Consider the following 16,011-nt stretch of genomic DNA (forward strand, 5'->3'; position numbering starts at 1 on the left):
TGACTGGTTGCATCACCGCCTGGTATGGCAACTGCTCGTCCTCCGACCACAAGGCACTACAGAGGGTAGTGCGAACGGCCCAGTACATCACTGGGGCCAAGCTTTCTGCCATCCAGGACCTCTATACCAGGCGGTGTCAGAGGAAGGCCCTAAAAATGGTCAAAGACTCCAGCCACCCTAGTCATAGACTGTTCTCTCGGCTACCGCACGGCAAGCGGTACCGGAGCGCCAAGTCTAGGTCCAAGAGGCTTCTAAACAGCTTCTACCCCCAAGCCATAAGACTCCTGAACACCTAATCAAATGGCTACCCAGACTGTTGTTATCATCTATGCATAGTCACTTTAATAACTCTACCTACATGTAAATATTACCTCAACTAACCGGTGCCCCCGCACATTGACTCTGTACCGGTACCCCCTGTATATAGTCTCGCTATTGTTATTTTACTGCTGCTCTTTAATTACTTGTTACTTTTATTTATTTTTCTTATCTGTATTTTTTAAAAACTGCATTGTTGGTTAGGGGCTCGTAAGTAAGCCTTTCACTGTAAGGTGAAATACCTGTTGTATTCGGCGCATGTGACAAATACAGTGCCTTGCGAAAGTATTCGGCCCCCTTGAACTTTTCGACCTTTTGCCACATTTCAGGCTTCAAACATAAAGATATAAAACTGTAATTTTTTGTGAAGAATCAACAACAAGTGGGACACAATCATGAAGTGGAACGAAATTTATTGGATATTTCAAACTTTTTTAACAAATAAAAAACGGAAAAATTGGGCGTGCAAAATTATTCAGCCCCCTTAAGTTAATACTTTGTAGCGCCACCTTTTGCTGCGATTACAGCTGTAAGTCACTTGGAGTATGTCTCTATCAGTTTTGCACATCGAGAGACTGAAATTTTTGCCCATTCCTCCTTGCAAAACAGCTCGAGCTCAGTGAGGTTGGATGGAGAGCGTTTGTGAACAGCAGTTTTCAGTTCTTTCCACAGATTCTCGATTGGATTCAGGTCTGGACTTTGACTTGGCCATTCTAACACCTGGATATGTTTATTTGTGAACCATTCCATTGTAGAGTTTGCTTTATGTTTTGGATCATTGTCTTGTTGGAAGACAAATCTCCGTCCCAGTCTCAGGTCTTTTGCAGACTCCATCAGGTTTTCTTCCAGAATGGTCCTGTATTTGGTTCCATCCATCTTCCCATCAATTTTAACCATCTTCCCTGCCCCTGCTGAAGAAAAGCAGGCCCAAACCATGATGCTGCCACCACCATGTTTGACAGTGGGGATGGTGTGTTCAGGGTGATGAGCTGTGTTGCTTTTACGCCAAACATAACGTTTTGCATTGTTGCCAAAAAGTTCGATTTTGGTTTCATCTGACCAGAGCACCTTCTTCCACATGTTTGGTGTGTCTCCCAGGTGGCTAGTGGCAAACTTTAAACGACACATTTTATGGATATCTTTAAGAAATGGCTTTCTTCTTGCCACTCTTCCATAAAAGCCAGATTTGTGCAGTATACGACTGATTGTTGTCCTATGGACAGAATCTCCCACCTCAGCTGTAGATCTCTGCAGTTCATCCAGAGTGATCATGGGCCTCTTGGCTGCATCTCTGATCAGTCTTCTCCTTGTATGAGCTGAAAGTTTAGAGGGACGGCCGGGTCTTTGTAGATTTGCAGTGGTCTGATACTCCTTCCATTTCAATATTATCGCTTGCACAGTGCTCCTTGGGATGTTTAAAGCTTGGGAAATCTTTTTGTATCCAAATCCGGCGTTAAACTTCTCCACAACAGTATCTCGGACCTGCCTGGTGTGTTCCTTGTTCTTCATGATGCTCTCTGCGCTTTAAACGGACCTCTGAGACTATCACAGAGCAGGTGCATTTATAAGGAGACTTGATTACACACAGGTGGATTCTATTTATCATCATTAGTCATTTAGGTCAACATTGGATCATTCAGAGATCCTCACTGAACTTCTGGAGAGAGTTTGCTGCACTGAAAGTAAAGGGGCTGAATAATTTTGCACGGCCAATTTTTCAGTTTTTTATTTGTTAAAAAAGTTTGAAATATCCAATACATTTCGTTCCACTTCATAATTGTGTCCCACTTGTTGTTGATTCTTCACAAAAAATTACAGTTTTATATCTTTATGTTTGAAGCCTGAAATGTCGCAAAAGGTCGAAAAGTTCAAGGGGGCCGAATACTTTCGCAAGGCACTGTACAATTTGATTTGATTATTGTGATGCAATAATTCCCATGGCAATGTAGAATGTTCATTCAAATGATGTTAACTGATGTGGCTTATGCTAGACAGGGCAAACCCGTTTTGGAATATGAATTTCAAATAGAATATGACATCAATATGACTTGACCAATATACTGTACATACAGTGAGCTCCAACACATTTTTTTGATGTTTTGGCTCTGAACTCCAGCACTTTGGATTTCGAAATGCTACAATGCAACTATGAGGTTAAAGTGCAGACTGTCAGATCTAATTTGAGGGTATTTTCATCCATATCGGGTGAACCGTTTAGAAATTACAGCATGTTTTGTACATAGTCCCACCATTTGTAGGGGACCAAAAGTATTTGGACAAATTCACTTATATGTGTGTTAAAGTAGTAAAAATGTAATGGTATGCGTGAAGGGCTGTAGGAAGACAGGCGCAGGAGAGCAGACAGTTGGTAGCAAAACAGAGCCTTTTATTTGGCGACCCAAAAGCACACGGCACAAACTAACACGAAATACATATAAGGGTTTAACATAACCCAGCGTAACCAGCCTAACATGTGCATACATGAACAGATAAATAATCACTCACAAACATGGGGGAATAGAGGGTTAAATAATGAACAAGTAATTGGGAATTGAAACCAGGTGTGTAAGACAAGGACAAAACAAATGGAAAATGAAAAGTGGATCGGCGACGACGTCGAGGCCGGTGACGTCGACAGCCAAACGCCGCCCGAACAAGGAGAGGGACCGACTTCGGCGGAAATCGTGACAAAAAAAGTATTTGGTCCCATATTCATAGCACCCAATGACTACATCAAGCTTGTGATTCTACACATTTGTTGCATGCATTTGCTGACTGCTTCTTCCCTAAATAGTTCTTGCATAGTTTGGAGCTGTGCATTGGGTCATTGTCCTGTTGTAGGAGGAAATTGGCTCCAACTAAGCGCCGTCCACAGGGCATGGCACAGCGTTGCAAAATGGAGTGATAGCCTTCTTTCTTCAAGATCCCTTTTACCCTGTACAAATCTCCCACTTTACCACCACCAAAGCACCCCCAGACCATCACATTGCATCCACCATGCTTGACAGATGGCGTCAGGTACTCCTCCAGGATCTTTTAATTTTTTCTGTGTCTCACGAATGTTCCTCTTTGTGATCCGAACACCTCAAACTTAGATTCGTCTGTCCATAACACTTTTTTCCAATCTTCCTCTGTCCAGTGTCTGTGTTCTTTTGCCAGTCTTAATCTTTTCTTTTTATTGGCCAGTCTGAGATATGGCCTTTTCTTTGCAACTCTGCCTAGAAGGCCAGCATCCCAGAGTCGAACTCTTCACTGTTGACGTTGGTGTTTTGCGGGTACTATTTAATGAAGCTGCCAGTTGAGGACTTGTGAGGAATCTGTTTCTCAAACTAGACACTCTAATGTACTTGTCCTCTTTGTCACGGCTGTTCAAAGGATCGGACCAAAATGCAGCGTGTTCGTAGTTCCACATATTTTATTTACCGTGAAACTAAATGCAATACACTAAATACTTGAATACACAAAAACAACAAACCGTGACACAGAGAGAAAACACACTACTCAAAAATTAATCACCACATCACCCAATTAGAGACAACGACAACCGTCTGCCTCTAATTGGAGATCATACCAAACAAAACCAACATAGAAATACAAAACTAGAAACTGAACATAGAAATACAAAACATAGACAAACACCCCCTGTCACGCCCTGACCTACTCTATAGAAAATAACAACTTACTATGGTCAGGACGTGACACTCTGGCTCAGTTGTGCACCGGGTAGAGCTGGGTAGAGCATGCTGTGTGTGGACTCACTGGGGCACTGGGCCACACAGATGGAACTGTACTGGTACTTGGCGCTGGGGTTGGGTTCCAGTTTGAAGGTGTGCTTGTTGTAGATGAGGGTCTGGGGACACTGGGGCACACAGGAGCCTGGGTTGTTGAAGTTACGGCAGGCCTGGATAGAGAAAATACACAGTTATATGATACTGTATGCATTGCTTAATAGTATAGTTTTAACCCATTCATTTCTATGCAATGACTATCAGAACTACTTTTAAGACTTCTTTGCGGTGTGTTTGTGTGTATAGCAAACTCACAAAGCAGTCGGTGTCCAGGGGTTCGGTGCAACCTCCTGCACACTCCATATGACAGCACTCACTAGGACTCCTCCCAAAGCAGCGGCCATTACACTGAGGGATACACACTGTCTTCGTCACTGGGGGGGGGGAATAGAGAGTACTTTGAGCCAAGCAAACTGACTGAGCTGGGTTGTAGGACATTACATCAGAGCGAAGCTATCTAGTGTTGTCAGAAAATGAGAGCCAGGGGTCAAAAGTGACTCACAGCTCTGGCAGGTGTCATTCCTGGGCCCCCAACATGGACCTCCGCATGCCTCATCACATGGCTCTGAAAAACATGTCAGAAATCTTAGAAAACATAAAAGCTACATCACACAAAACCATAGAAGAAGGCCAGCATCCCGGAGTCGCCTCTTCACTGTTGACATTGAGACTGGTGTTTTGCGGGTACTATTTAATGAAGCTGCCAGTTGAGGACTTGTGAGGCGTCTGTTTCTCAAACTAGACACTGTAATGTACTTGTCCTCTTGCTCAGTTGTGCACCGGGGCCTCCCACTCCTCTTTCTATTCTGGTTAGTGCCAGTTTGCACTGTTCTGTGAAGGGAGTAGTACACAGCGTTGTACGAGATCTTCAGTTTCTTGGCAATTTCTCACATGGAATAGCCTTCATTTCTCAGAACAAGAATAGACTGACGAGTTTCAGAAGAAAGGTCTTTGTTTCTGGCCATTTTGAGCATGTAATCGAACCCACAAATGCTGATGCTCCAGATACTCAACTAGTCTAAAGAAGGCCAGTTTTATTGCTTCTTTAATCAGGACAACAGATTTCAGCTGTGCTAACATAATTGCAAAACGGTGATAATTAATTATCCATTTAAAATTATAAACTTGGACTAGCTAACACAACGTGCCATTGGAACACAGGAGTGATGGTTGCTGATAATGGGCCTCTGTACGCCTATGTAGATATTCCATTAAAAAAATCTGCCGTTTCCAGCTACAATAGTCATTTACAACATTAACAATGTCTACACTGATTTCTGATCAATTTGATGTTATTTTAATGGACAATTCTTTTTGCTTTTCTTTCAAAAATATCTTATATTTATTAATTTAATGTCATAAACTTGTGTTCATTAGACCAACTGCCTGATCATCAAATGAAATATCTGTAGTCGCACACATCTTGATTATTGACTCCATTCTCTGATTGCACTCCATTTGTTGCGTTCAGATGTCAAACACAGACAGAGAGAAGACCAGTTGTGGGAGGAGTCACATGATCCACTGACACACATAGTGCCACACCATTCTCCAGCATGACCCGATGTGTATGGGGCTGCGCCGAGCAGTTTTGAGAGGCCCATCTGCTCATGTGGTCAATACCACACACACACACACACACACACACACACACACACACACACACACACACACACACACACACACACACACACACACACATTTAAACACACACCCTCGCTCAAAGAGAGTGAGACCCACAACTAGAGTGCCAATTAGCTAAATGAGACTGATTGTTTGCTTTGTGTTGAGTTTCATTTCGAATGACGGCGCACATACAGTACATGTGACATTTTGGGTTTGCTTTGAGATTTGTCCCGTTGATTGAAACGGCTATTGATTAAGTTGATCATACTCTGTCATATGTCCTTTTGGACTTTCTCATTTATAAACCAACGTGTTGATGTTGTTTAGACACTTGGGCATTGGAGAAAAGTGGAAGGTGAGTTTTCCCTCCCTTGATAATAATGACAAATAAACATAGGGAAACTGAGGGCTAGTTCAGCTTACTTGGGGGCTGCAGAGGAGCTGTTGACAAGGTTGTCAGTCTTCTATCTAGCATATCTCATTTATAATAAAAAAATACTTACCAAAGGCACCCATTCTAAGAAAATAAAGTTATATGTTATATGTTAGTAATCCTGACTTCCTGTCAGTTTTGACTGGAGCCAACTGCTTTGTCAGTGCCGTCATGCCACGTGTCGAACACAGATATTTCCCCCTTTATTCTGCAAAAAAAAACTAAAATAGCTGACAAACCAATGCAACTGATAAGGGAAATGGAGAGTCATTTCGGCAAGGTCACTTGGGCACTGTAAATCTCCATCTCTGTGTCACGGCGCCAGGCTTCGGCCCCAATAGCCTGGTCCCAAGGGAGCAGCTGAGTTGCTGGCTGTCGCATGGCTTTAAGGTGACGGAATGTAGCCCTCTACCAATATCCCACCCCTTACACCCCCTCACACTACTGCACGCCCCATTACGAAACCCTGAGCAGATGGCCCCGGGACAAAGAGTGTGAGAGGGTGAGAAATCCCTCCCCCTGAACACACACACACCACTTCCCCCCTTAGACCCCCTCCCTCTAGCACACAGCTCGTGGTCTCAGCACTACAGCTGGCCCCTATCACACCCATTGTAACCTCTCCTCGAACCCCCCCCCAACACACAGACACACACACACTTTCCTGCACGTGCCACGTGCCCCTCAATTAGGCAGAATTGATGATGCGTTCTCCCGACATTCCTTTTTCAGCTCATATACAGATACAGTGATTATTCTAGTGGTACTTCATTTTGTGAAAAATAGCTTTTTTAATGCAGACCATAGCCAAATGGTATGTTGTTTCCTTTCAGATAAGAGTCCCCATTGGGGTCCTCTGCAGGTAATTCTCCCTTAATACTACTACTAATAATTAATAATACTCCCTTTGACAGTGCAATTGAACCGCGAGCGCTGAAGGGCTATCTGGCAAAGAGCCATTTAGTGTAAGTGCTCTCAAGGCCACCGAATGACACTTGTAGAGACAATGTCACCCCAAGTGGCACCATGAGTTGATTGCATATTGAATAGGGACAAGGGAAGTGATATATGCTCCTCTGGGTTAGAAATATGCAGTATTATTGGCAAGCATGAAGTCCCAAGGCCAAGTGTCCTCCTACGAAAGTTAATTCACTCTGGATGTGTCCCAAATGACACCCTACTCTCCACATAGTGCACTTCTTTTTACCAGAGCCCTATGGGTCCAGGTAAAAAGTAGTGCACTATATAGGGAATAGGGTGACATTTGAGGCGCAAGCCTCTAATATCAATATCAAGAGCCAAGGACAACGGGATGCTATTGGGACATTTAGCCAATAAAATCGGGTTATTTCAGTAATGCGATAGACACAAATTGTACGACATAATCTTTTGTTATGGCTTATCAGTGTAGTGGACACCTGTTCTTTTTCTGAGACAATAGAATGCACCAAACAGGCACTCGTCAGCATTTTCAACATTGTCTAATGTCATTGATCTACTGTCTGAAGCTGAGCTGACCTTTGCATGTTGTTTGTACATTTATTTTGTATTTTCTTTTGGGGGGGGGGGGGGGTAGTTTGAGCAAAAATGGACACAGCCCACGTTTTAGCGCTATAAAAAAAGAATCACATGTTCTTGTATCCTGTGTTCATGGTTTGTAATGTATCATTATTGGTCAATAAGAACACAATCACAAGTACTATTGAAATTAATGTCTCATGCAGTACAGTACATTTCTCCTATTGTCTGCTCTAGCATCCATTCAGATCAGGCATCATGTCACAGCTTTCTCCTCCTAATGCACCTTATTCTCTCTTCTTCTGCCTTCTGTAGGTCCCAGTTCCCAGGAGACCTGGTCCTCCTCACACCACCACAACGGATGGACGTCGTGGAGAAAGACCGGTGGGAGGGAGGGAGTGACACGTTTGATTGATGACCACTGAAATGGAGAGGAGAGAGACGGACAGAATCCTTTTATCAGGGTTGAGGCTCGACTAGATTAAAATGTAGTTGTACAACCCCCGTTGTTCCCCCAACAGCTCTCCGCCCTACTCCATCTCTCCGCCCTACTCCATCTCTCCCCCCTACTCCGTCTCTCCCCCCTTATCACAACACCTAATGGGTTGATGTTTTTCTCATATCTCTTTCCGTGACCTCTCATCAGACCTTCTTGTTAAGGTCTTTGGGTGGGATAGGGATGGTGAGGATAGAGTTGATTGTACATGCCTTTTCAAGTCACCTCAAAATTCAAGTGGAGGTTTTGTCATGTGTTTGTCCTATGCAGAATCCCTGTGGTCCTTGTAGCATTGTTTTCCTAAGCAGAAATAGAGCTGAAGTCAACAAAATGTTTATGTGCGTTATGGGTATGTATAAGACTACACTAAAAGTATATATTTTTTAAGAATAATTCTTCATTTTCAACTTGGACAATACTCAGAAATAAGTGAGTGAAGGGAATAAGTGGAGTGAAGGTGAAAACAAGTTAATTCCTTTCTTTTCTCAGATTCACTCACTGGTTACTGCCGATTAATGGACAAGACAATCAGGCTCATTCATTGGCTTGCAGCTGTCTCATTGTCAGGTGCTGAAGAAAGCGACTTTAGCGAAGCGCTGAAAAGACGTTCTTAGTGAAAAGGACCTGCATTTGTTTTGCAGAGGGCCCTCCACCAATGACTGGATGCGATTAGCACAAATTATCTCAATTATCGCTACTAAAACAGACCACAATAGCCACTCCCTACTAACACACTGTATGGCCTAATTTCTATGCGGTTAGCTAGTCAAATAGTGCACAGTCGCACACAAAATGAATCAGTGATGTGTATAGAGTTAAAACACACGTGCAATGTTGTACTTTATATGTAAGTATCTTTACAGATTTGCAGGATTGCACATTTTCTACCATTACCTTGTTCCTTGTATGAGTAAAACACTTGTTTTCCCCAAAAAGAAATTAAACAGAAAAGGAATGAAATTAGGCATATCGCTTTTCTTGTTGTTGGAGAGAGGGTTTTCCTTCTGTTCGTTCATTAGCAAAAAATACATCCAAAGACTTTTCAAGTCACATAGCCCACGATTTAATCCAACTGTACCTTTAGAATCTATAAACCCATCTGTATGTGTGAGGAGTGTATCCTCACTGTCCAGGCCTTGGTAAAGCCGAGTCCCAGCCGCCAGGCCAAAAGTCACGTCCGGTTGACGTTGGGGTTAAGATATTCTTAAGTGGACATAAAACTGCCAGAAACCTACAATACGGGATGAGAGTGAACAATAGCAGCTGTGGTCTCAGCACTGATTGCAGTATCTCTGAAATGTCAAAAATGTAAATGTCAAATGTGGAAGTGGTTTATGCTGGAGAGATACACATCGCAATGTAATGCCCTTCGTTCATTACATCCAATTCAATATGTACGGCTGATGGCTACATTCACATTTTACAGCCTCTGCCACATATATGTACATGTAACTACCAAAATAAAGGAAACGCCAACATAAAGTGTATTAATAGGGCGTTGGGCCACCACGAGCCGCCAGAACAGCTTCAATGCACATTGGCATAGATTCTACAACTGTCTGGAATTTGGTGTTTTGTTGATGGTGGTGGAAAACGCTGTCTCAGGCGCCGCTCCAGAATCTCCCATAAGTGTTCAATTGGGTTAAGATCTGGTGACTGAGACACACAAACCCTTTAAACCCTCTATGCACCCTCCTAATCATATTTAATTTACAGTTAAGACCTGAAGCTAGTTCAATTGGACACCTCCCTCTACAGCCGTCAAATTCATCTCTGAGTCACTGAGATCTCTTCTTCTAGTCATGGTAGCCAAAATAATGGGCTGCCCAGCATTTTTTATACATGACCCTAAGCATGATGGGATGTTTTAATTTCTTAATTAACTTAGGAACCACACCTGTGTAGAAGAACCTGTTTTCAATATACTTCAATATACTACCTCATTTAAATGTTTCCTTTATTTTGGCAGTTGCCTATATATTGCTTTTTGATAAAATCCATATCTCCATTTACAGGAGGTTGGTGGCACCTTAATTGGGGAGGACGGGCTCGTGGTAATGGCTGGAGCAGAATAAGTGGAATGGTATCAAACACATGGTTTATATGTGTTTGATGCCATTCCATTTGCTCCGTTACAGCCATTACCATGAGCTGTCCTCCCCTCAGCAGCCTCCACTGCCACTTACATATACTTTATAAAAGAAGATTATCATTATGAAATCAAATTCCATGAATCAGCATTTAGCCGTTAAATATTCTAATATCTGCAGAAGAGGGTAAGACAATAGGAGACAAGATGTTGTGTGTAGTGTCACCCATGTGCTTCAGCCATGCTATCGTCTGCTCTCACTCTCTCTCTCTCTCTCTCTCTCTCTCTCTCTCTCTCTCTCTCTCTCTCTCTCTGTGAGCGCAGTGATGAAGGGGTGAAAGAGTGGGGGTGGGAGGAGGGGGAGTTGGCTGCAATGTGCATGTGCACTCGTGTGTGTGTGTATGTGTATGTGTGTGTGTGTGTGTGTGTGTGTGCGTGCGTGTGCGCATGTGGGTGCGCGCGCTGGCATGCACAGACGGCTTGTGGTAATTTGATGTGTGTCCCCGGGGATGTTTGATGGATTAATGCTAAGCAGGCTCCCTTTTCCAAAGGCACCACCTGATCTTAGGGGACTCGTGTCCCATATAAAAGCCTGTGCGATTGCTGAGCTCAGCTAGTCTAGCCCTCTTCTCTCGCCCTCTATCTCTCTACACTTTATTTCTTTCTCTGTGTTCTTTCTCCTATCCTTTGTCTTTCACTTTTCCCTTTCTCTTCTGTCCTTTCTGTTTCTCTTCTTTCTGGCATTCAGACTGAGGCTTTTCAGGCTATTCAGGCCTGGGAGTTTTAGCAGTGAGGGAAATCTCAGAGCATCTTTTAGCATCGTCCACCACCATTTTGGCTTTCTTTGACTTGAGGCCTTTTCTAAAGGGTGCAGGCCTTTGGCTTTTTCCTGTGCAGTTTTGTTCTTCATACGTGGCATTAGGAACAGCCCGTCAAGAAAATGCCGCGTTCTTTTTTGGTGAAGCAACTGAAGGTCCACGATTTCTCCTCCAATCATCCTCATCAGCATCACAACGACGGATCGTACACAATCACACGTGCCATCAACGAGTCCACCACCAACTTGGCGGTCCGTTTGAGTGAAAATGGTGAGTCAAGATTACTTACAAATTCTGTCTCCACATTGAAAACAAAAAGTGCATTTTCATCATTAATTTGCTTGCTGTATATTTTTTATTATTTTATTTTTATTGAACCTTTATTTAACTAAGCAAGTCAGTTAAGAACAAATTCTTATTTCCAATGATGGCGTACCCCAACCAAACCTGGACGACGCTGGGACAATTCTGCGCTGCCCTATGGGACTCCCAATCACGGCCGGTTGTGATACAGCCTGGAATCAAACCAGGGTCTGTTGTGATGCCTCTAGCACTGAGATGCAGTGCCTTAGACCGCAGCGCCACTCAGGAGTATATAGATTAGAGTTGTAGGTTTTAGATCACTTTTTTGTTGCAATACTGTATTTGTTCAGGAATGGAAAAATCACAAACGCATTTGTTTTAAAAATTACTTTTATTAAAAAAAATATTCAGTAAACGGATCAACTTCTTGATCCATGTTTTGTCTTCTGCCGTGAAGCCTGTGATGTGTTTGCAATTCAACCTTCTGTTTTCTAACTCCAGTGATGCTAAATAGTATTCAGGTCACACTGGACCAATCAATTTAATACAGAGCAGATCACACAACAGGCTTTAATACTATTGTGTACATAATGGTATACATGGATGCGTACATTAGGCTTGAAATCCCATTCAAGCCTTTGTGAGGTCCAAACCTCTCCACCACCACCAGAAAGCAGATATCCACATGGGACTGGTTTGTCCTTAGCTGTTGTTCTCGAGCTTTTCCCCTTATCATCACCAACCCCCCTCCATATCTCCATCCCTCCATCTCTCCATCTCCTCATCCCTCCATCCCATCTGATCTTACAGGATGCTAGATACCCACAGGGGGTCGAATTGTAGAAATTAAATCCCTCTCTCTCCCTCTCTCTAAAATCCATTGACAAAATATACAGTTTCTCTGATGAATTGACAAAACTCAATGTTAAATGGTGAAAAAGAGCATACATTAGAAAATATTACCTTAAATGGAAAAGGGCAACATGCTTTATGTAACATTATTTGTTTATGTCACAAAATGGATTCAAAAAACGAGAGGGGAGTACAACCAACTTTAGATGTACAGGTTTTGTCAGCTGATACTGTGATTTCAGGGCAAAACACTTCCATAGAAATGTGTGGTGTGTTTAGTTTTTGTTGTTGGTGGAATGTCCTTCATAACCACAGAGCTTTGGCTCGCCGGATCATCTGTCCCCAGATTTAGGATGCCAGCTGTCTGGTTCCCTTTGTGTTGCAGGGGGGAGCACAATATAGTGTGCACTGCTGTCAAGATCAGACTATAACTCCTCCTCTCCATCCCCATCCTCAAATCACATGGCACCTGTCATTCAATCTCTCTATTACCATACTCACAGGCACTTTCAACACGCCACAGATGGAGAATGATCTGATTACAATGAATTAGTGCTTTGGGGGATTTCTCTTCTTAGACATTCTGTTTTGTTTTGGCCCAGATTTAGATATGGTGGCATTGAATGGGAAGGTGACAAGTGGATCGTTTGTGGAGAACTAACAAGTGTGTTTAATTTTATGACTGTTGTGTCAGTGCATAGAACTTGTGTTTTGTATGTGATGGTGTTTTTGATGTAGCTAGCAATGATAGTCCTTAGATGCGTCCCAAATGGCACCCTATTCCCTATGGGTCCTGGTCAAAAGTAGTGCATTATATAGGGAATAGGGTGCCATTTGGGATACAACCCTTGTTCTGAGCCGGATGAGTTATTGATCGTTGCAAAACGGTGCACTGAAGAGTCATTCATATTTAATTCGCAAATCTTGCTGAACCAAGTACTTGCAATTGGTTTCCTGTATACAGTTTCATATTGATTCGCAATGCATGGAAGATCCAGCTCACTGGACACACTGGTTGAATCAACGTTGTTTCCATGTCATTTCAATGAAATTATGTTGAACCAACATTGAATAGACGTTGAATCGACGTCTGTGCCCAGTGGGAGATTTTTACTCAATGGCTCAACAAAAAAATAAAAAACAACAAGATGCTTTCAACTGGCATCAGAAAGAGTGCTGGAATCATAAAACCATAGCATCCTCGACCCCAAAACGTATTTTGTAACAAATTATTTAGTAAAAATGTGTATACATTTTTATAAATGTATGCCCTTATTTATACAAAATCTTTCTCTTCCAACCCGCTACAGGCTACATCCAGGATTATGTCATCCCCTCAATATGCCAGAGCACAAAGGAGCTGGGTTCGAAGCAGCAGACCGGGCTCTCTGTGGGGCCCCTGTACTCTCCAGGGAGCACGGGGAGCAGCGGGGGGGAGGACTACTCCGACCATGACATGGAGCAGCCCGACAGCCCCCACTCGAGCGTCACCACCGAGTCGGATAGCAGCATCTACTACCCGGTGGATGCTTTCCTCATCTCCGACGGCCGCTCTCGGAAAAGGGCCAACCACAGGCACCAACACAAGGAAGGTGAGGAGAGAGATAGCAGTACAGAAGCAAGCTCCACAGGAGCCACAGCGGCCAAGGCTGCCAAAGGGAAGTCCGGGAAATCCAAGGGACCGGGCCGCCACACGTGTGGCGAATGTGGCAAGACCTACGCCACCTCGTCCAACCTGAGCCGCCACAAGCAGACACACCGCAGCCTGGACGGCCAGCAGGCCAGGACATGCCCCACGTGCCACAAGGCCTATGTGTCCATGCCGGCGCTGGCTATGCACATGCTGACCCACGACCTGCGGCACGAGTGCAGCCTATGCAGCAAGGCGTTCAGCCGGCCGTGGCTGCTGCAGGGTCACATGCGCTCGCACACGGGCGAAAAACCATTTGCCTGTGCCCACTGTGGCAAAGCGTTTGCGGACCGCTCCAACCTGCGTGCCCACATGCAGACACACTCAGCCTTCAAGCACTATGAGTGCAAGCACTGCGGCAAGAGCTTTGTACTCAAGTCCTACCTGAACAAGCACTATGAGTCGGCCTGCTTCAAGGGCTCTGGAGACGAAGAGGACTGCTGCTCTGAGGACTGATCAGGGATCAGTTTATTTTCTATTTCAGCTTATTTATCCAGGTCAGTCTCACTGAGATATCATCACCTTACAAGAGAGACCAGGGTTGTGTTCATTAGGGCATATAACAGAAAATATTTTAAAATACTTCGTAACTGAAAGCGAAAATTAGGGTTTCTTATTGGACAAATCCAGGTAGTCCCTCTCCTTGTTTCAGTCTGATTTCTTCCATTTGGTGCCTAATAAACACAGCCCTTGTCAAAGACGGCACTCCTCAACACTCGTCTTCCTCTTCCTGCCTTTTGGTAGAGAGCAATAATAATGACATTGAGGGTTGTTCAATAACATAGAAGATAACTGATGATGAGGACTGAATAACTTATTAAAATGTGAATATTTTTTATTCAATATTTATTTTATGGATTCTTATTTATTTACTTGCAATAATTTACATTCCAGTATTATTTTATATGCCAATTAGCTCTTAATTCCCCTTAAACATGTCTTCCACAAGAGACATACAGTGGGGCAAAAAAGTATTTAGTCAGCCACCAATTGTGCAAGTTCTCCCACTTAAAAAGATGAGAGAGGCCTGTAACTTTCATCATAGGTACACGTCAACTATGACAGACAAAATGATAATTTCTTTCTCCAGAAAATCACATTGTAGGATTTTTAATGAATTTATTTGCAAATTATGGTGGAAAATAAGTATTTGGTCACCTACAAACAAGCAAGATTTCTGGCTCTCACAGACCTGTAACTTCTTCTTTAAGAGGCTCCTCTGTCCTCCACTCATTACCTGTATTAATGGCACCTGTTTGAACTTGTTATCAGTATAAAAGACACCTGTCCACAACCTCAAACAGTCACACTCCAAACTCCACTATGGCCAAGATCAAAGAGCTGTCAAAGGACACCAGAAACAAAATTGTAGACCTGCACCAGGCTGGGAAGACTGAATCTGCAATAGGTAAGCAGCTTGGTTTGAAGAAATCAACTGTGGGAGCAATTATTAGGAAAAGGAAGACATACAAGACCACTGATAATCTCCCTCGATCTGGGGCTCCACGCAAGATCTCACCCTGTGGGGTCAAAATGATCACAAGAACGGTGAGCAAAAATCCCAGAACCACACGGGGGGACCTAGTGAATGACCTGCAGAAAGCTGGGACCAAAGTAACAAAGCCTACCATCAGTAACACACTACGCCGCCAGGGACTCAAATCCTGCAGTGCCAGACGTGTCCCCCTGCTTAAGCCAGTACATGTCCAGGCCCGTCTGAAGTTTGCTAGAGAGCATTTGGATGATCCAGAAGAGGATTGGGAGAATGTCATATGGTCAGATGAAACCAAAATATAACTTTTTGGTAAAAACTCAACTCGTCGTGTTTGGAGGACAAAGAATGCTGAGTTGCATCCAAAGAACACCATACCTACTGTGAAGCATGGGGGTGGAAACATCATGCTTTGGGGCTGTTTTTCTGCAAAGGGAACAGGATGACTGATCCGTGTAAAGGAAAGAATGAATGGGGCCATGTATCGTGAGAAAACCTCCTTCCATCAGCAAGGGCATTGAAGATGAAACGTGGCTGCGTCTTTCAGCATGACAATGATCCCAAACACACCGCCCGGGCAACGAAGGA

General features: G+C 43.5%; 1 protein-coding gene across 1 annotated transcript; it reads left to right on the forward strand.

The window, feature by feature from the left end:
• Positions 1 to 10,720: 10,720 nt before the first annotated feature.
• Positions 10,721 to 15,367, forward strand: LOC106583628 (transcriptional repressor scratch 2). The gene is made up of 2 exons (XM_014168017.3): positions 10,721 to 11,356; positions 13,552 to 15,367. The coding sequence occupies exons 1-2, from the start codon at positions 11,209 to 11,211 to the stop codon at positions 14,385 to 14,387; spliced, it is 984 nt and encodes a 327-aa protein (XP_014023492.1). The 5' UTR covers positions 10,721 to 11,208; the 3' UTR covers positions 14,388 to 15,367.
• The last annotated feature ends 644 nt before the right edge of the window (positions 15,368 to 16,011 follow it).

This window comes from Salmo salar, chromosome 22, assembly GCF_965601325.2.
Source record: "Salmo salar chromosome 22, fSalSal1, whole genome shotgun sequence".
NCBI lineage: Eukaryota > Metazoa > Chordata > Actinopteri > Salmoniformes > Salmonidae > Salmo > Salmo salar.

Coding starts and splice junctions, on each gene's coding strand:
- LOC106583628 (XM_014168017.3), top strand. CDS start 11,209: ATGCCGCGTTCTTTTTTGGTGAAGCAACTGAAGGTCCACGATTTCTCC. Junction 11,357..13,551: donor GGTCCGTTTGAGTGAAAATG/GTGAGTCAAGAT, acceptor AACCCGCTACAG/GCTACATCCAGGATTATGTC.